This window comes from Melospiza georgiana, chromosome 13 (genome assembly GCF_028018845.1).
Source record: "Melospiza georgiana isolate bMelGeo1 chromosome 13, bMelGeo1.pri, whole genome shotgun sequence".
In the NCBI taxonomy this organism is placed as follows: Eukaryota; Metazoa; Chordata; class Aves; order Passeriformes; family Passerellidae; genus Melospiza; species Melospiza georgiana.
Window position 1 is genome coordinate 7,283,275 of NC_080442.1, and position 20,832 is coordinate 7,304,106.

The window sequence follows — 20,832 nt, forward strand, 5'->3', positions numbered from 1 at the left end:
AAGAGGCCATAATAACAAGCATAAATGTGCATGTTTTGATCTCAACATTACTGGTTTTACCTCTCTTCATTTGCCAGTCGTTCTTCCAGCTCTGTGATCCTTGCCTCCATCTGAGCCACGAGTCCCTCCTTGCTGGATCGGTAAGAGCCCTCCAGGTGAAGGATTCGGCTCTTCAGGTCCTTGTTCTGGGGTTGGAACACACTTGGTTAATACACTCTTACTGAGACTGACAAATATCACCTTAACACCAAAGTCATGTCTCCAGGAAAACATGTATCAGTATGAACAGTGAGCAGTATGGTATTCAGTGATCATGGAAAGTTATTGAGATTTTACAGTTTACTACAAACAAATTTTCTACTACTTTGGCTTATTGAAAAGAATTTACTGTTCAGCTTCAGTTCAAGTTTTAGGATTAAATGGACACTTAAACCTCAGGTAGTTGCAAGCCCCTTCCAGCAGTAGTTTTTAATGTGCCAATGTTTTTTTCAAATATTCTGTCTGATTTGTCTTATGCTACACCCAATTCTTCTGTAAAATTCTGTGTTCTTGCCCTGTAAATCATGGTGTATGGCTAGAACAAGCAGACAAGGAAATTATTTACATCCAATACCACTTTACTTTATCAAAGGTATTACTGGGGTGTCCCCCTACTTCCTGTGGTAATCCAGGGCACCTGGAGTATTTCTCTTCCCCTTCCTTTCTTAACTCTCCAATGGTATTCCTACTACAAAACAGCTGAAAAAAGATTTGTAAAAGGAGACTTTTTGCTAAGATTTACACTTATATTTTTCTGAAGCTAGGTAATGTAGGTTTTCAATGAGGACCTAGTCAAAGAATTGACAGAAAAAAATACCCCAACAAATAGAGTTACATGATGAACAGAAAAATAAAGCTCTTTGTTACAAAAATTCAAGGCATGATCTCAGGTCTCAAACACAGAAAAAAGGACTATGACAGGAAGATCAGAACTAAGGTATAAGAATGTACATAGTATATACCAGTAGGTGGCAATCTTTTTTCTCAAACAATTAAGATGAGATCAGTGTCACATAATGGAAGGCACCTAATTAGGTGTGTTGTACTAGCATGTTCTCTAAATTCCCATTACAATCTGTTTTATGTCCTTGAGTTTTTAAATAATACTATGGCTTGTTGAGATATCTTTCCTCTGGATCTCACCTAAGGGCTATGATAAGTAACCTTGCTTTCAAAGACCACTGAGCTGCAGAAGAATTGTTTACTACTACAGAAGAAAACACTCAACTAAAATCCCAATTACTTTAAATGATATCTTCAGCAGTGTTCCTGAAGGGCTGTTCAGCCTTGGCAGAACAGCTCCTCTGAAAGTGGTTCTTTACAACCAGACATAATTACCTGTCTTTCCAATGAAATTTTGTCACACTCCAAGTCTTGCTTTATAGCTCTCTCCTGAAGCAGCTCTGTCCTCATTTGTTCAATCTATTAGAGAAAGACGACAGAAATTTTAATAAGAGACTTAAATTATATTGATCTATATTATACTGTATGTGTATATATAAACTACATATACCCATGCAATAAGCAATGTGTTCTTTCTCATAACTCAAGACATATACATGGCTTCAGATGAGCTTTACAGCTACAATCTTGGACAAAACTTGCTGCTTCAAGAAGTCCATGTTATTTCCAGTACTCATTCTAGGCATTTCACACCCACATTGGATATTGTTGATGTTTACCATATATCTTCTCTAGCAAGGAACTCAACTCTAAGCTATTCTATAAAAGACACATCACTTGGCAGGACACTGAGGTCTGGAACATCACATCCCTCTTCAAACATCGTTTCAGTTGTTTTCTTCATAGCTAAGTCTGAACCTCTGAAATGGTACCTTACTTTTAAGCTGCTGACTTGTCTAAGTGAAGTTTCACTTTATTAAACACAACCTGGTACCTGCACACAAGTGCCCAGAACTCAGTGAAACACTCCACAGAGAATTGCAGTTTTCTGTACATATGGGAGTAGTAAAATCTCTTCTTCAACACTCTGCTGGATGATGGATACAAACATTGCTCCCCTCCTTCACTCAATTTCATGTCTGTTGTACTGGAGGGGCACCAACTTCTAGATTTGGAGAGGGGTTGGGTTTTGCTTGTTTTGTTGAAAGACAACTTTTTCTACACTTTCTGTTAGTACTTCTGCTCCATATTCAACAACCACAAGGAAGATATATTCTCCATGTGTAAAGATGTTAAAAAGCTACCTAATCAATACAGACTCAAGATAAGAATGCAAAATTAGTTTGTTTTACCTCACTATTGGATTTGACTGGAAAAAAAATTGAGCTCAGAGAAAAACTCCAAGCTACCTAAGAGCTGCTACTGAAACTTTGGTGCTGAAGAACAAAGTTTTTATGGCTTTGGAAATACTTATCTTGCTTCCAATCTTTCTGAGACTCCCTGCAAATCTCTAAAGATACTTTTACAGGCACAGCAAATGCTACCACAGCATTTGTGGTTTACACTGTACAGGGCATTTTATGATAGATATCATCTGGGGAACACAGTGAATATCTGTATCAGTTACTGGCCCTGCAAAAAACCAGACTGATAAAGATTTCAGTGGCCACAGCACTCTCCCCTGCTTTGCATCAGTTACACATGAACTTGCATGAACACACCATCCCAGTTAAGCAACTCTCAGTTACAGATTTCTCTCAGTAAAGGACTTTCAAATGTCATTGGGAATTCTTGCATAAAGCAATCCAAAAGCAATGTTAAGAATGTGAAGGTTAAACAAGTACAGCAGATGAAAACTTGCCCTAGGCCTTATTTTTTTAACCATAACATAATATTAAAAGATACATTTTTAGTTAATTATGGTTAAAGGAAGTAATTTGCACCTTTTCTGGAGCTTGTAAATTGATATATGAATACAAATAAGGGCATCAGCACATGCAATTGCATATGTTATGTCACAGGATGGGGACAGAGTAGTAGAAGGCATTCCTGAAAACTGAGGTCATAACAGCTCCTGGAATACCAATGGCAGCACGTGGCTGTGTTCTCAACAGCTGGGTGATTTCTTAAAAGCTCTCATTGTCACATGGAAGCCTAATAATAACAATGTTTTATATGTTATATAGTAAAATATTATCTAGTAAAGTATTACTTTATAGACACAAATTAGAATCACATGTGTATAATAGCTGTATTTATTAATGAAATATATGAAAAAAGTTATAATGTGAGGGATTACATAGAATTTATTCTGCTGTAATTGCTTTAGCAAGACAGACACAGGGAAAAATACAGCTAAATTTGTGGTAAAATGAAGGACTAATTAAAAATGTAGCTGTTAACTGAAGAAAGGGGTTTTGTTTTATGTAGGAACTTGCTTAATGGACCACTCTGCGGTTCCACTGTGCTCTTACTGTGCTCAGAGGCTGTAACAAATTTGTGCAGCCTTCCCAAGATTCAAACTAAGGAATTATTTAGAGGACAATTATTATATTTCCAAGATGACTTCTACAGTTGTTGGACAACTCTTGCAACCTCACAGAAAGGTAGTGGGGGAGAGAAAAAGATCTAGGTCTGATTAGGATCAGTAAGTTACATACAAATATCTACAAGAGCTTGTTAAAAGAGCAGCAGATAGAATTTTTGCTGGAGGAAATATAAACTGTTTTATCTTCTTCTGTTTTTCAACAGTTAAACAGTTTTAAAACACATAATTAACATGCACAAAGGAGAAAAAGAATTGTGTGACAAAATGTGCTTGAAGTTCCACTTATTTCACAGCAGTGAGATGTACCAGTTTCATGGCCATACTCTGTGTATGTACCATGTGGGACTTCATGTTCCATGTTCTACCCTTCCTATGGCTAATATCTCATAACTGTGTTAAAAGAATAAACTCTTTCTGCAGCTTAAGGCAACACTTATCACAGCTGGATTTGAAGAATGCTAACAAGAGAAAAGCAACTGTATCAGATTTTACAGAGCTTTATCATTTTGTGCCATCTTTAGGATTAAAAGCAGCTGTTGAATTCACAACAGTGAAAGCAATTTGATTCCTAATAATAATGCAGATGCCATCAGTATTGTTTACCATCTCACAGGTTTACAGCCAATGTTTCCTGTTAATTCCCAAGTAGTGTGTGTAATACATATATATATGTATATAATAGATATCTTAAACAATTTCCAAGTATGTGACCAAAAACCCCAATGATTAATCAAGAAGAGAGTTAAAGCTAAAAAAAAATCCCTTTGATGCTTCAAAATTGAAAAACAACCTTCATATGCAGATTTTCATTTCTTTGCTACCCACAGCCAGTGCCAACTAAAGAACAGCTCTCCACATGGAACACTTTACCAAAAGGAAGTAGATTATACGGGTCAGTGTAATTTTATCCCTATCTATTTATTCTAAAATTGTCATGAAAACTAATAAGTCCATTTTGCACACTTACTGGAAACAACTCTAAGGCCAATAGACTCTTGCTTGCACTGTCACAGAACACAAGAATTATTGAGGGTATCATGATGATTTTTCAATTATGTTTGGAAAGTCAATATGGCAAGAGATACTTCATTTCACTTGTTCATAGAAAAAAATCACTTATTAAAATATAATTTTGGTTGCCCCTGTTCCCCATGCTTGTCCCTGCCCAAGGGCCTCTTTAGACTCAAAGAGCAGCTGAGTGCTCTAGCTTTCTATTTGTGTCTGTGTTAGTGTGATTTGAGCATTTTGGTCTGTCTAGATTTACTAATACATTAGCATTCAAAAACTAATAGGATTTGACCCACTTTTCCCAAACATTTTTTTCTGTTTCCACTCTGCTGTGGTACTTCTTAGAACAAGGCAAAAGGAGATGAGAACAGTGTGTCATGCAGCCATTCAGATTCAAAAGGGTGTTTAAATTAAGAAAGAATAACATTTCATGGCAAGTGAAATGTGAACTATTATTCTTGCCAATGCTTATTCAAACATTCAGCTTTATGTAAAATAGAACCAGTTGTTTAAATTTGTTTTTACTGGAAATTTCAGTATTATAGTTCATTATCAGTATGTTAAAATAATATATTTATAATAATAGTTTTTAAAATATAGAGGAATACAGATATTACCAAAATAAATCCATTATAATTTCTCATGTCATTATGAATGCTTAGCAGACCCTGAAATACTCTTTAGTAATTTGACTACTTAGTCATTCTGGCATAAAATCAAAACAAAGCAACCTTTATAACTCATGTGTGAAATGAGAAATTCCAGACCTCAAAATAAACATGTCTTTTACCCATTATGTAACATTTTAGTCACCAAACTGTATTTTAGGTTTCCATTCAGTTAGCAAATTAACTTCCATGGCAGCTATCACTAAAGTACTTTTATCCCAGGTTTACAACACAGGCACAGACTGTAGTATTAAAGGCTTCCTGATTTCACAATAGCATGACTCCACATTATTACAGGTCCTTTATATTCTATTTCACCCACTGACTCTGAGTCTGAACAATATCAACAGAACAATAGCAGAAAGTTTTTATTACAATCAAATAGAGTCTCAGTAGCCCGAGTTCAAACAAAGAAGTAATGGTGCCTTGGTGCTTCAAGGATGTGTGAGAGAAAGCTGAGCTCCACCTCACTTTAAACTCTCCACCTGTCTCAGTGGAACACACAATTTCATTGAAAAGACACAGAAACTAAGATTTTACTTTCTCTTCTCCCTCTGAATCTACAGCTATTCAAAAGAATGTCAGTAGTTGTTGGTTTTTTTTTCTGGAGAAAGAGAAATGAGAACAGAACAGATTATTGTGGGTGCCTCAATGCTAATTGTCCCCTGAGCTTCTAGGAATTACTGTGAGCTGTAGTACTTCATGTAGAGTTACAGCAGCAGATATGCTGTAAGGTGTTATGCATCAGTTTCACATCTTTCAGAAAGCAAAAATAAGGCAAAGAACATTATCTGGACCATGATATTCCAAGACAGCCACATCATTGTATTTTTTTCCATGAACTATTACAACATTTGCATGATCCTGACTACTCAGCCATGCATGTCTGGCTACTTTTGCAGTAATTAGGCCCTATATTCTACTTTACTTGTTTATTATAAATCTTTGTTATAGGACCTACAATTTCTTATTTCAGTTTTTTCAGAAATCTTGAATAACATTATTAAGGCCTCTGTCTTCAAACCAATGAACTCCTAATTCTCCTAAGACTTGGTAATTTGCAACTCAATGGTCTCATATCCAATGAACTCACACCAATTACCCCCACCTGCACTTTCATGGGCTTTACTGAAGACAGAGGTAAAATGTTCCTTTATTTGACAGGGCATACCTGGATTACTTTTTTATCTTCACTGAGGCCTCATCATACAGTCTCCACAACTTCTTATAGAGGCAAAAACCTTTTTGTTACTTGTTTGAGTTGCTATGATAGTTCTGACTTAGCTTGGAAAGTATTACTTTAAATTTTCTGCCCCATGAGAAACAACCTCATTAATAAATCCTTCTTCTCCTCTTTCTGGGCTATCAACTTATATTACATTTCTGGAACAAAAGACTGATGCTTTTATGTGGAAAATATTTTCCAGTTGTTATATGTTATATGTTCTTATATGTTAATCAGTTTTTACACTTGTAATGAAAATAAAATTTCCTCTGTGTTGAAACTGGCTAGCGTTCTTAGTTCAGCTGATTTTAAATAATTCCACAATTTCCTGAAGCTCCTCCTCTTCCTTCTTTGAAATTAAGAGTCTATTATGCTGAATTACTTTTCAGCATGATTGAAATAGTGATCTTTCAATATAAGAGACTCCACAACAGCCTTACTAGTCTTCAGTCTTTATATATAATCCTGTGTCCATTTTCCAGTTAGAATAACAGGAAAAAATGGTTTGTGATGATGTGGAGGGAGCATATTTCAGCATTTTGGTGAACCTTGGGTTTTTTGGATTTACATACTCTGCTCAAGTATAGCATATAAATCATATTGCTAATAATTATTTAGTTGACCAATATTGATTGTGATCCTAACAACACTTTTTCATAGAATCATTAAGCAAAAGCTGCAAAACTTGTTCAAGTACCTGTTCTCTGCACCTGCTGATTCTCTCAGACAACAAATCCGAATTATTCTTTTCTTCATCAAGCTCAAGTTCCAGGTGAGACAACTTGTCCTGAGTGGAACAAAGAAAAGCAACCTCAGCACACTATTTCCATCCTCTTCAGATTGCTATCAGGGCATTCTTCTTTAAACTGCAAGGACCCAAAGTGTCTGAAAGACTAAGCTTGAAAACTAAAATGTGTCTTAAAACACACAGCAAAAGGTAGATAAGGCTTTAGAGTGAATTTGTTTGACAGAAGTAAAATAAGTGTTTTGTTTCCTTTTTTTAAATCACTCTCAACAATTTCAAGAATATAAGACAAATTCTGTAATATTTCTAGAGTTTTTTTAAGTGTCTGCATTACATTATACATTTGGAAGACAAATTTCTTTTTATCTGAGTACAATGACATAGAGATGTTTGTTTATGAAAGTCAAATGACAGCCTAGTTGAACTGAACAGTTATGAACAAGTAAAAAGTCAGAGGCACAATGTTATTCAGACTCCTGAAATGAACTGATATCAAAGGCTAAACAAAACTTACACCTTTAAATACTTTTGAAGTTCTGAATGATGGGCCTAGAAATGAAAATCATGCAAATCTGTATGATAAGCACTAGATAAAATTAATTAAAAATAAGTTAATTAAAAGTATGAGAGAAAATTTTAATTTAGAACATATCATGTTACAGTAGATATGCTAACAAATTACCTTTACACAAATTACACCACATTCATTCCTCAGTCATACTACAAGGATTTTCAAAAACACGAAGCTATGTAGATTCCTTCCAAGCAAAATTAATGTGAAACAAAATTATTTTTATCTCTTTAAAAAAGAAACAAACCCTTAAGAAATGTCTTACCTCCATTAGTTTGATTTGTCTTGCCCGATCATCTTTTAAGTGGTTTTTGGCTTCCAGTTCATACTCCAAGCTCTTCACAGTCTGTTCCAGTAGCTGAGTTTTTGTTATTGCCTCGTCCTGGGCTCTCTGGTGGTCCCTCAGGTTCTCTTCCATCAGACGCAGCTGAAGCAATAAGATCAGGGGAATTCACTAAGACTGTGCTTGCTCTAAACAAGGGATGGAGGCAAAGGGGACTCACTGCAAACACACAGCTGGAAGCATGACAGGAATTCCATTGAGTTACTGGCTTTTCACAGTAGTTTTTGTTTTATCCACCAGATGGCGCCAAGAAAATAAACTTGGATTATGACCTATACTGACATAACTGCAAACAGTGTGCTTACACTGTGTAAACATACATTTACATATTTTATTTATGCATTAGTGTAGATATCTACATACAACTTCATTCAGCTCAAGAGCTATGTTCTCAAAATCACTGTTTTAACTTTCATTTTTCATCATGAGTCTTCATCCCTTTACAAAGGCTCTCCATCCCTGAATGGAATAAATATAAAAGGAAGACACAACAATATACAGGAACTACTCTTTCCTCTATTGTTGTTGTTTTAAATTTAATTTAAAACAAAGGCAAAATAAGAGTTCTAAACTGGAAAAATCCTACTACAAAAATATTCCATACAGAGAAAACACCTGTGACGAATGCATTCTCATAATTTTTCCAACTGGAGAGAAGGTATATGCAGATTTTTAAAAGACTGGATTGTCTTTATGACAAAATTTACATACTATGAGGAAGACACTCAAGACTGGTTAATTGTTGGTTGCACAGAAACCTTTGTGATTTAAAGCTCCACCTTGGCTCATATGAAAGAAGAGGAGAATGTATGTTTGTATGGGTGTTCGTTTTTCCTAAATAACTGGTGGGGTTTTTTCCCCTAACAAAAAATATTTGTAAATTCTCAATGCCTTCAGAAGTGGGCATTAAAGAGCAGCAGATCATCAACAGAATCCTTGTCATTTCACTTAAGGTGCATTCATTTGACAAACACTGCATTTTTGTGTCCCAAACAGGAACCCCCATTACCCCAGCAGAAATAACAGGCTGATCACCACCATGGAAACTCAAACCCAAAAGCATGCTGAGATCAGCCTCCTATGATGTACATGAGAGTACACAAAAGCATGACAGCAAACATTCATTATTGTGAAAACTATCTGGACTGAATTCTAGGTCAAAGCTGAGAATTTCTCCCTGAATTTATGAGTCATTACCTCATCTTGCATTCTTATGTTCATCAGGCGTGATTTTTCTACCTCAATGTTTTTCTCCTTTAATTGCCTCTGCAGATCTACAAATTCCCTGCGATTTTTCTCCTTGTATTCATCAAGCTGGCTCTGAAGCTCCAGAGTTGATGTTTTTGAGATCTCCACCATTTCAGACATCTGGGCAAAAAGTACATATACAAAAGGTTCTGTTATGCTTAATAAAACAAATGGGTTTTTTTTCTCCAGCTTCAGTATTCAGCTCAGTATTTTCACACAGAAAATTTATCAAACTTTCCCAAATAAATTAATTTCTATGTAGAAGTGGGAAAACACAAAACAGTAAAGTTAATTTCTAATAGCATGTGTGGCAAGACTATTCTCTGTCTGTCAGCAGTTCTTCCAGCTGAGTGACACAATGAACTGCAGTCACACTTCAGTATGTCAGTATGAGCTGCACAGTTTACATACAGATAGTACAATCAAACTGATGCAGAAATTTTGAGAATCAGCTGTAAAAGTCTGAAATATCACTGTACTTGTACATGAGAACTGAACTCAGGTCTGGGATCTAGTTTGTACAGAACTGGTTTACAATGCCATTTTGTAATAGTGGTGTTCCAATCATTGTTCCAGCCCTGAAAGTTTTTAGTAAGAGCCTCTAGGTTAAAGAAGCTAAAACTAAACTTTTCATTTTACTTTCTTTTACACATTTAAAAATACATAATTCTTTGTAATTTGTCAGTTCATTTAGTTCTATCTGTTAAATACTCAGATCCCTGCAGCCTCTTGGGCACGAACTCATACCTCCTCCTGTAACTTCTCAACAGTCTCATTCAGTTGCAATCTTTCATTCTCCATTTCATTCTTTATTTGCTTTAACTGCTCCTTCTGCTGAGTTTCATCTTTTAATTGCTGACTTAACTGCTGTCGTTCCTGTGAAATGCAACGGATGTTCTCCTGCAGTAGATTAAAAAATACATGTAATGAAATGTAGACCATCTTTTCTAATGCCTTAAAGGTATGTTACTCATCACAGTAACACCAGCAGCTGCTGTAAAATTAAGACAATTTTCAGGTTTTACACTTTGCTAGCTAGTGCAGGACAAACACTGATATGCATGCTAGAAACAACTGAATGCCCATTTATACCTCTTTTCTTAACCATCATGCCATGGGAATGTTGCTATCAACAATTCAAATGCTGCAGTTTCCTCAGTGTCTGCCTGTTCAGTATACTAAACTGAATTTCAGTATTTGAAATCTGGATGCCCTATAGGACAATTCAATGGTCAATTTAAGTAAAATCTCTAATTTCAGTGTCCTTCATGTACAAAAATCCTGGAGCAATTTTCAGTGGAATTGGCAGGCCTGTCACAGTGTCACTGCAAGTCAGACAAACAGCCTGTCAGTTGCCAATTTAAAGCCAATCTTTAGTTGCAATTAATTACTTTGTGAAGAAGCTAAAGTGTTATTATACGAAAAGAGAACAAAAGGGGGAAATGAAAAGGAGTAATTTGTTTTCACACTAACCTAAAAGATTATTCTGATATTTCTCTATTTTTTCCAAACAATACTAGTTGAATGTTCTCTTTACAAAATCAGTAATTCATCTCAGCTGAAAACTGAAAATTAAGACTGTATTTCAACTTACAATGCTCTGCAATGTTAATTCTAGATGCCTACCATTATCTACACAATGAAAAGATAAACTTCCTGTTTTTCCACCCATTGAAAGGATCCTATGTTCTGTTGTTTCATTTAAAAAGCACAGATTACTTCATGCTGCCATCCAAAATGTTGGTATAATTATTAGTTTTTAACATATCACAGTACCATATATGCTATGGTTATAGGGCATAATAATTAGGTCATTTCCCTTCTCAGTGGTACAAAAATGTTGAGATGTATTTCATTTCCTGAAACACTGCCCCACACAGCGGTGGCTGCCCTAAAGCAGAGGTTAGAACACAACACAAAATGCTACAGAAATATTCCTCACTTCTGCATCCATAAACAAAATTTCAATATAGAGGGTGATTTTAGATGAAAGCAGTAATGCAAACTGTCTGTTACAATTAAGTGCATACCAGCTTTAACTTTCCTGACTAGAAATCCAGAATAGAGGAGGAATAGACTTGGCTGTTTCCAGTAACTGTTACAGTTCTATTGGTATTGTCGTTGTCTTTCTTATACTAGACCACCATTACAAGTAATTTGTGTTATGTAAAAAAGCAAGATGGGCCAGTCAGGAATTACATTTCCACTGGGATACACATTATTACAGTGCCAGTTTGTCGTCTCAATTGTCAATGGCAACACAGGGCCAAATCAACCTACTGCACAACATTATTCATTAGAACAACTCTAAAGACAGAAAGGCTGAATTGTTCTAAACAAAAGGCCCACTGATTACATCCTGAAGTCTGTTAGTGCTCATATCCGGTGGACAAGAGTGCAGAACCAGAAAAAGGATTAAATTTAGGGTGCCAGAATTTAGACATAAGTTGTGAATAAAACGTCAGGACAGACTCTCCTGTCACCTTCCCTAGAATTCTTTCATTTGGAGACCCTGCTTGGAGGCAGCTGATTTGGCACAATGCCCTGAAGGATGCATAAACAGAAAGAAAATCCACACTTTTCAAGCATCTTGCCCCAAAGCTAATCAAGATGCAGGAGGTGTGTATGGTGCATTGATCCATGTTACACAGCAAGGTCAAGTCAGACTGTGACAGAAGGGAGTTCTTAGGGGAGTGTGCTAAATGCAAGCCAGTGATAAGCAATGCACCCTACAGTGATTGTGCAGATTATCAGTGATACAGACAAGCAAATGAGGAGAAACAGTGAGGGAGAGCAGGTACACAAATTTAAAATGAAAAAAGTATAAACATTAAGACAACCAAACACCAAGCCTGACCAAAAGCTTCAGAGGAAACACTTATTCATGAAGTTACAACAGCTTCAAAGCATCATTTTGTGAAAACAAAACTCACCCATATTGTTCAAACCTTATATTCTTGAAGCACATTAAATTTTAAAGACATAGAAGTATTTTCTTTCTGTCGTTATTTTTATTTTTTACCATAATTAACTGAACCATGAGAACATGCTAGTTAACACAGTCTTTCCTGGGCTTTTAATCCACTTAGAGACAAGTTTCATTTTTAGATTTTCAAAATAGAAATGTAAAATGTACATTGAAGACAACTGGGGAAAACATCCATTCAATATTAAACAGTGGCTCTAGCAATTTACATGTACCTCACTTTTGAGTTTGACTTCTTTGATAGAATCCCTTGAAACTTTAGCTTCTAGAAGCAAAACTAAGAGAATTTAAACTGATGCTGTTGAAATCAATTATTTGGTTTATGTAAAACGTGAATCACAGAGAAGAAAAATTAGGTTTGTAGCTTTTGCAGACACCAAATATGAGGTAAATAAGAACAGCTTCAAGATTTATACACATTCCTCTCATTAATAAATAGATCTGAATTTTCTTGTGACCTGAATCACCCAGTCTTGACTCATACACAACACTGCCAACATCTCTCTCCAATGCATCTTTGAAGCAGATGCATTCCTCACGTTTAATTTCTGGGCTAATCTGAGGGAAAGCATAACCTTTCCTGGACACTGGGTGGACTAAGGAGCAAGGTGGAAAGAGGATTTCATTCAGATTTTAAGAGGCTGCAAATCCAACTGATACATGTAAAATATCTCTGGTTTTGTGATTAAATATTCCAGTTCCATACAACATTTGCAAATAAGACAGGCTCCTAAAAATAGAGAAGCAAACGTCCTGATATGTGCCCATTAACAATATTTTTGTTTATATTCAAGTACAGCTTTTTATTCTTTTACATGTAAATACCTTCATAAGTTGCATGATCATTGAAAATAATAGATTTGTGAAACCTGAGGCAGTTTATTTATTTGGCAATTCATTTCCCCTAAATTTTGCTAGATCCATGGAAATAGAAAAAAAAAGCTTCATCAAGGAAACCATTTTAATTTGATGAATGCTATGGTTTCATTCCATATTTGAACACTGAAGTGAGGCCTAAACTTTACAAAAAAGTCTACTTCAAAAAGAATGAGACATAACTCTACAGAAAGGAATAGTGACTCAGGTAAACAGAAAATTTAAAATTTAAATTACCCAAATTCTTCTTGTTCTTACCTGCATATCTTCAAGCTGGCTTTCCAAAGCTGCTTTTAACACCAACAATTCTTTTCCCTCCTTTTCAGCATGTTTCAAAGCTTCTTCTAATTGTTGCTTCTCTTCCTGCAATGATGCAATTTGATACAATTAGAAACAGTGGCCAGGACGTTAATCTGAGAAGTAAAAGCTGTAAAGTCCTTTCACTCTGGCCTGTTACTGATTTCCCCAGTCCCAAGGTGTGACTTGGTTTTACTCTGGTTTTTGATGGGAAAATTTTTCCTACCTAAGTCAGGGTTTTCCTTACCCTTTCCTATGGCATTGTCCATCCTCCCCTTGGTCAGTTTTTATTCTACAATGAACACATTGCAAACAGGAAGACTACTTAAGGGGCTTGTTTGCTTAACTTACCTCATATGTCTTTAATTTTTCCTTCACTGAATTTTCTTCTCCTTTCATATTATCAATTTGTTTGTGCAGCTCCTCAATTTTCCTCTCTAGCTCAGTAAGTGTTCTCTTCAATTGTTTATTTTCCTCAATCAGCTCTTTGACTTGATTTTCTACACTATTTCGCTCCTCTTGTGCAGCATTTTTTTCACTTGCAAGGACAGCAGCACTCTAGTGAAAACAAATTATGTCATGTTTAGGAAAAAAAAAAAAAGAATTGATGCTGTTTTCCAACAGGAGTTCCATAAGGCATCACAGCAAATGCAGCTAGGATACAACATTAAAATATCAACAGAGACTTTAATATTTAGCATTTTTTCTCCTTGGGCATATGAACAGATAAAGTAACATATGACACCTTAACAGTCTCATGCTTGTCATCTCATATTGTCACCTCAACATCTTCCTCTTTATTGCACTAAAATATTTCATTACCAATTCCCATTTAGGTGATTGCAAGTAAACTAAAACATTTAACAGATAGAAAAAGCCATATGGATCTTTAAGGAAGAACATATTTATGAAGAGTGTCTTCCACAACAACAAAAAATTTAGGTAGCATCACCCCACTGATGATTCCAAGCATTAACATGCAACACACTAGATCCATGCAGCTACTGGTGGGGCTGCAGAGTAAATGACAGATAATATACAGAGATCTTTACACTAAATAAACAGTGGTGGTTCCACTTGCATTGAATACCAAGTTCAACTTGTATTCAAAAATATACACTTTTTTCAGAAACTCAAATCAATACATAGCACAAACACAATTTATAATAATGAACAATACATCACAACTTGAGGCACTGGATTTTAGACCTTTTTTGCAGGACAGCTGGCTGCAGCATGTTACTTTTCAGAGCTAATCATCACCTTACCACTTACCCTCTAAAACACCCTACCATTTACTGTGGAAGCCATGAGTGGAAGTTATCTGTCTATATTGTTATACTACCTATACTCTTGTAACACAGACCAAGTAGGTAGTCAAACATTTAATTCTGTAAAGAGCGGGAAGGATTTCACCCTTTCTCTTCACTGACTTTTCATTCAGAATCCCCTCCAAAGTACATAAAAGAACCCAGGATATAATGGGTGGTTCTTGTTTCTGGGCATTCAGGAGCTGGTACAAAACAATACTCTGTACAAAGATCTGGTTTCCAAGTGCAGCCCCACTGTCCTCTACACCAAGACCACAAACAACAGCAAGAACATCAGAACAAACACAGGAATCAATCTAGACCAGGATTCTCTCTCATGGCCATGGCTGATGCTTGCAGGCAACAATAGGAAGAACAACTATGAGGCAAGCCATTCATCATTATACACTCCCAGCTCTCACTGGTTTTCTTCCATGAATGTATCATCCATTAATTTCTCTAATCCTTCTCAAATCCTTTTACACCATTGGCCTCTACATTATCTGGTAACAATAAGTAATTATACATTCATTACTGAAGCACAACATTTTTTTTTTGCACGTGAAATTGTATTTATCTGGGTAAGAACAAAAGAAATCCTATCAAACTAGTCAGAAACTATTTTGTGAAATATTTTATGAAAGCACGAAAATCCCTTTTCATTGACACTATTTTTGATTGTCGCTCCTGATCTTCCCCTCTCCTTACCCAAAAGGAATAAGTAAAGTTATATAAAAGGGTGTTTACAAAGAATGCCCTCACTAGACTGTTTTCTAGCAAGCAGCAGCTTTAAAATCATGCAAATTAGATAAAGCAGTAACTCAGAAAACACTCAGACTGTCTACAGGGTCAATGAACTTATTATACAAAAACTGGCAGCATAAGCAGGCTGACAAGTTCTGGTCTTTTGAAAATCCTGAAAAAACTTGTTCTTCTAAATACATGACTGGTTAAAAGCTCTGAAATAAATCTCTGTTGATGCTTTTTCACGTACTGGAATTTCAATAGCATTTATATATTCCTTTAATTTTTGCTTTCTGCAAGCAGCAAAGTTTTACTAATTAGCAAGCACTCCACCAGTGGCTCCTTTTAGTCTCATTTCTCCTTTCTGGAGCTGAGTGAAAGCAGCTGAGGCACGCTGGGGAGTTCAGGGAAAGGAATGTTGATTTGTCTGTTCTTTTTCATCCAACTGCCTACACGGGGCTGCACAGTAAGAGAGGACTGCAGTAGACCCACATCAGACCTGGAGATTCCACTACATCAACCATGGTTTGCTCTACTTTCCCAACACAGGAAGCAGTATTTACCTAAATGTGGATGCACACATGCACAAAAGCAAACAACACAACAACCCACTCCAGAGATCCATACACATATATAAACACAGAAGTAACATCTCTCTATATATATTATTTAACCTAAGAAGTTCAAAATTAAGTTCGGATTACACTGATGCCATCATATCCAGAGATGTGCTCCAGCCTGCTTTTTGTAGTATGTATCTTAGGATACAGACACTTAACATTAAACTTATCTATTATTTGCTCTCCTTTTCACTATATATTTCAGAATGTTAGCAGGAAGTTAGGTGAATACATGAAAAATGTAGAGAAGCGTAAGGAGCAAGTTGCAAGTATTGTCTTTATTAACCTAATTTAAAATCCTGGAAATAAATTGGATATATAAATAAAACCTTGCTAAAGTCCCAGCTGATTGAGTGACCAGCACTTGGCCAGCAGATCTTCACAGGTCTCTAAAGACCTTGGCATCATTACAAAGGTTACACCTGCCAAAGCAAATTCTCTAACAAGTTAAGGACAAAATTCCTTTCTTTCACACACACATACTTTTACAAGATGGTAGAACACTCTCTTGGTATATATGGAGAGCTGCACTGTATTGGAGTTGGACAGTGAACACTTTTGTTACTTATAATCTGGGGAGAGTCCAAGGAATTTTCTTCACAAAGTGGTTTCACTGTACACATTGTTTCAACATCTTTTCAAGTTGTTTCAGGAAAGACTGAAAAGAAACACAGGAGTATCTATCTTATCAGTTTACCCTACACAGCTGTACTACACACATAAGGCATGGAGGATCACCCTGAGGATACTAGACAAAACAATCCAAAAGTATCTTCAATTTGATAATGAAGTTTAAACAAAGTCAAGCCATACACATACAGTTTAGATGTATCTTGTATAAGAAAAAGCACACATAGTATCATTTCTCCAAGAGTCAAATTACACAGCTGGGTTTAGACAGTAAAAAGCTTATATTCATTTTTCCCTAGAGCACTGAGAATTTCATGCAGAGCTTCTTCACTGGCACAAATGAAGTTTCTGGATTATAAGAGCTTTTGGCAACGTATGCCATGTCCTATAGCATATTACCACAGAAAGTTGAAGTATCAAGTCTCCACAGCTCTTGCCTTGTATTCTCCATTGTCAGTCCTCTCTAGCACCCCACATTACCTTCTACCTCCCCTCCAGGCCTGCTCTTGGGAAAACACATGAACATGACAGCAAAAAGCCTGGGGATCACTGGAGAGCATACAAAGAGCATACAAGCACTGAAATGCAGCTCTGACAGACCTTGTAGCAACACCATTAGGGAGAACCTGGTGGAGAGAGATCCCTGTCCATATATTGAACACTTACATAAGGCTCAGCTATCAGGCCATACAGGGCACTGGTGACACACAGAGGGATTGCTGTGTCCTTTGCCATGGAACCCCTGCACACAGGCAGGGTGCTCCTGCAGTCCCACCCAGCTGGCAGGCAGGGTACCATGTACAGACCACAGGTACAATTCTACATTGTCATGAGGGATGGCTCACTATACTCTGCAAAACATTTCCCTACCAAAACATGGAAGTAAAAGATATGAAAACCACTGCATTGAAATGACAGTGAAATTACTATGTATGTTGATAAAGTCTGAATGGTAACTGCTGTGCTTCACAGGTTAAAACTGAAAGTGGCAACAACAAGGACACTTCAAACTGTCCTACAGTGTTTGCCAGCAGCCAGGGGTAATCTCTGGGGTGCTGCCTACATGAGCAGGGATGCATATTTTCACTGAAAATTCAGGGACTGGCTCCCACACTCAAAACAAGGAATTGACAGCTGTTTGCAAACACATTCAATTAATGGGTTAGAGTGATGAGGATGAAAGAAGAAAAACTGGACACTGAAGGAGTAGTAAGTACAAGTGAGGAAAAAGCCAGTCAGGGAGAGGTTGTGCTGTGGATCCATTCCCTCAGTCCACATGTGACTTGTTTGTAATGGTGCTGCACTTAAACACTTGAGTTAACTCATGATCCTCAAGGCTTTATGACATAACATCAGTTAATAACTCCTGTTGGTGCCCACTCATAAATCCTTTACATTTATTTATTTGGGGATGTTGGAAAAGTTTTGGCAATTATTTTAACTAAGTTTATATAATTTAACCCATGGTAACAGAACTAGGTGAAGGTCACAAAGTAATGATTTAAGTTGAATATAAAACATTAACAGACATTGTTAATATAAGAACTATAGTTCAAAGAATTGTGGATGAGTCTCTTCAGAAAGTTTAAAGGAGATTATGCACATAAACATACAGAGCACAAAACAGACAAAACTGGTTAAACAAGATTCTTGTCAACAAAACCTGGAATGAAATACTCTATATTCAGACATATTTGCCATACAAAGGAAAAAAAAAACTAAAACCAAAACACCTCTGCCAAACCTCTAGCCCCTCAAAAACCAGGAGGAGAGGGGAGCAATTTCATCAGAAATTGAAGTGGGCTCTTTTGGATCTTAAAATTAACATATGTGAATTGAAATTTTGCAGTTTCTTCCCTATGATATAGAAAATGTTTATTTCTTTTTAGTCCCACTTACTAATTGTGGCAGCATATTTTAGTAAACCAACTTCTTACTGTTACTATTTAAAGCATTGTATTACAGAATTATATTTATACAAGTAAATACCCTATAGTATTTTGCTTATTATGCTTATTTACTTGCATTTGTTTTGTCTTTCCTTTCAATCTGCCTGTCATTGCTCTGTCTTCCAGGGCATTCAGTGCCTTCTAGTGCCTACATTTGTAGTGTTTTACGTTCAGATATTCATCTCCTCAATCTCTGAAGGAACAACACCTTTCTCTTAATAACCACAACATTCCAAGACTTCTTAACCACACTCATATCACCTTCTTATTCATTACTTTTGAATCCACTGAATATTTTATTATACTTTCTCAAATTTCATAATGTTTAAACTCCTGATTAAGAATATCTAAACCTTATCAGCAACATTAAGCTACAGAGATTAGGGAAAAGGAGATGGAAATGGGTTGTGAATTTCTGGAAAAAACTAAGAATAAAGAAGCTCATCTAGAAGAATGAAAACACAGTTGTACAGAAGTTCCCACAATACAAAGTCCTCTGTGACTGACTGAAGATAAGCTTCTGCATTCTGATGTTGTCATTGTGACACAGTACACATGCAGTAACTTTACTTATTAGTCCAGCAGTGGACACAAACCAAATAAAACAAGTTATCAAATCCTAAAAGAAAGATTCACTGAAAAAAATATGTTTCTGACCACAAAAATAGATCATACATTGCAGAATATAATCCATAGTGTTCAATACTAGTGACTTTTTAATAGTTCTCAGACATTTTAATACTGAAGCTTAAAGGATTAGTCAATTAGCTTAAGAAGTTCAGAGTTTAGAGCAGAAATGAGTGAAGCAATAAAAAGACAGGACAGTTTCACAGCTAAGGTACCCAAAACCAACCCTAGAGAATCTGGAGTCTGTTGTTGTCTCTGCCAAAGACCTCCTGAGCCAAATTTTTCCAGAGCATCAATAACCACATGCTCCTTAACTTCCCTGGTGTTTGAGACACTGGGGTTTGGTCTCCACTGATTTGAGTGCACAGTTGCAACTAAAGTGAGCAACAATTGTACCCTGAATATATGAGGGAATTTATGATGATGAACAATGTTACCCTAGGTAACTATAGTTTGGACGTGCACAATTAAAGGATCCTCTCAACACCAATCTCTCTATCTCTCATGTTCCTGTATTTAATACAGAGAATAACATTCCTTAGAAGATGGCAGGAAAAGGAATGTTGAAAAAGGAATTAAAAAAATCTGTGAAAAAAATGTATATAATTCTTTCTCCAGAAGATGTTTTTCATAGCATGTACAAGCTCCATTTACTTCCCAGCAGATGAGAAGAAAGTGAGGACACATATATTTACATACATATGTATATACATATATTTACATACATATATATGTGTGTGTGTTGTTTCATTTGGCATGTACACCTGATCTATAAAGTTTTACCCAGAACAGATCTGCTTATCTGAGCCACAGAGTCACATCTGCTGGAGTTTATATGCATGTAGCATTTGGTTTTCAGCTCTAGGCCTATGGAACATTAGGGAACATCAGCAGTAAAATACATTTCCCTCACCTTTCATCCTGCTCCTTTCAGGCACTTTGCCCAACAAGAAATTAATCTAATAAAGCTTGGGTTTGTGTCCTTGTATGTAGTTATATATATGTGTCCAGAAGTATTTTTAAACATATTAAATTTAGTAATTTTAACTTACAAGTTAAAATAAAACAATATTGTTCCAACTCCTTTGTTGCAGAAACCTCAGTAAAGCAAACATATTTATACAGTATTCTACTCAACTTTCTTGCAAGCAGTGAACAGATAGTATAAAAGGCATCAAAATCTTTCCCACCACTCATTACTGTGTAAACCCAAACAAACTGGACAAAACACCCATCAAGGTCCTTGAGAGGCAAATGAAATGTTCAGTTTTAACCTGAATACAGAAAAATACTTTTGAATAGGAATGCAGAAAATATTCTGCGGCTCCACACCTTTTTTTTTTACCACACCCTCAACATTGGCAAAGACATGAGAGAGGTTGTGTAACTGATCATTAAAAAATAGTTTTGGCTGACTTCAATGTTTTAGCTGGTGAAACTCCCCTTTGGCAGTGACTACACACTATGGGATCCTTAGAGTCCTTTTACAAAATAA

The 20,832-nt window shown here is 36.2% G+C and overlaps 1 protein-coding gene across 3 annotated transcripts in view; it reads right to left on the reverse strand.

The window, feature by feature from the left end:
- The window catches only part of CGNL1 (cingulin like 1), a 54,586-nt gene that overhangs the window by 4,393 nt on the left and 29,361 nt on the right, over nucleotides 1–20,832 (reverse strand). For all 3 annotated transcript variants that reach the window (XM_058033587.1, XM_058033585.1, XM_058033586.1), the window contains exons 9-16: nucleotides 13,809–14,015; nucleotides 13,419–13,523; nucleotides 10,046–10,198; nucleotides 9,248–9,418; nucleotides 7,973–8,134; nucleotides 7,089–7,178; nucleotides 1,378–1,461; nucleotides 61–185 (exon numbers count right to left, since the gene is read on the reverse strand). In XM_058033587.1, coding sequence (XP_057889570.1) covers nucleotides 61–185; nucleotides 1,378–1,461; nucleotides 7,089–7,178; nucleotides 7,973–8,134; nucleotides 9,248–9,418; nucleotides 10,046–10,198; nucleotides 13,419–13,523; nucleotides 13,809–14,015 — 1,097 coding nt within the window. The remainder of the gene's footprint in view (nucleotides 1–60; nucleotides 186–1,377; nucleotides 1,462–7,088; nucleotides 7,179–7,972; nucleotides 8,135–9,247; nucleotides 9,419–10,045; nucleotides 10,199–13,418; nucleotides 13,524–13,808; nucleotides 14,016–20,832) is intronic.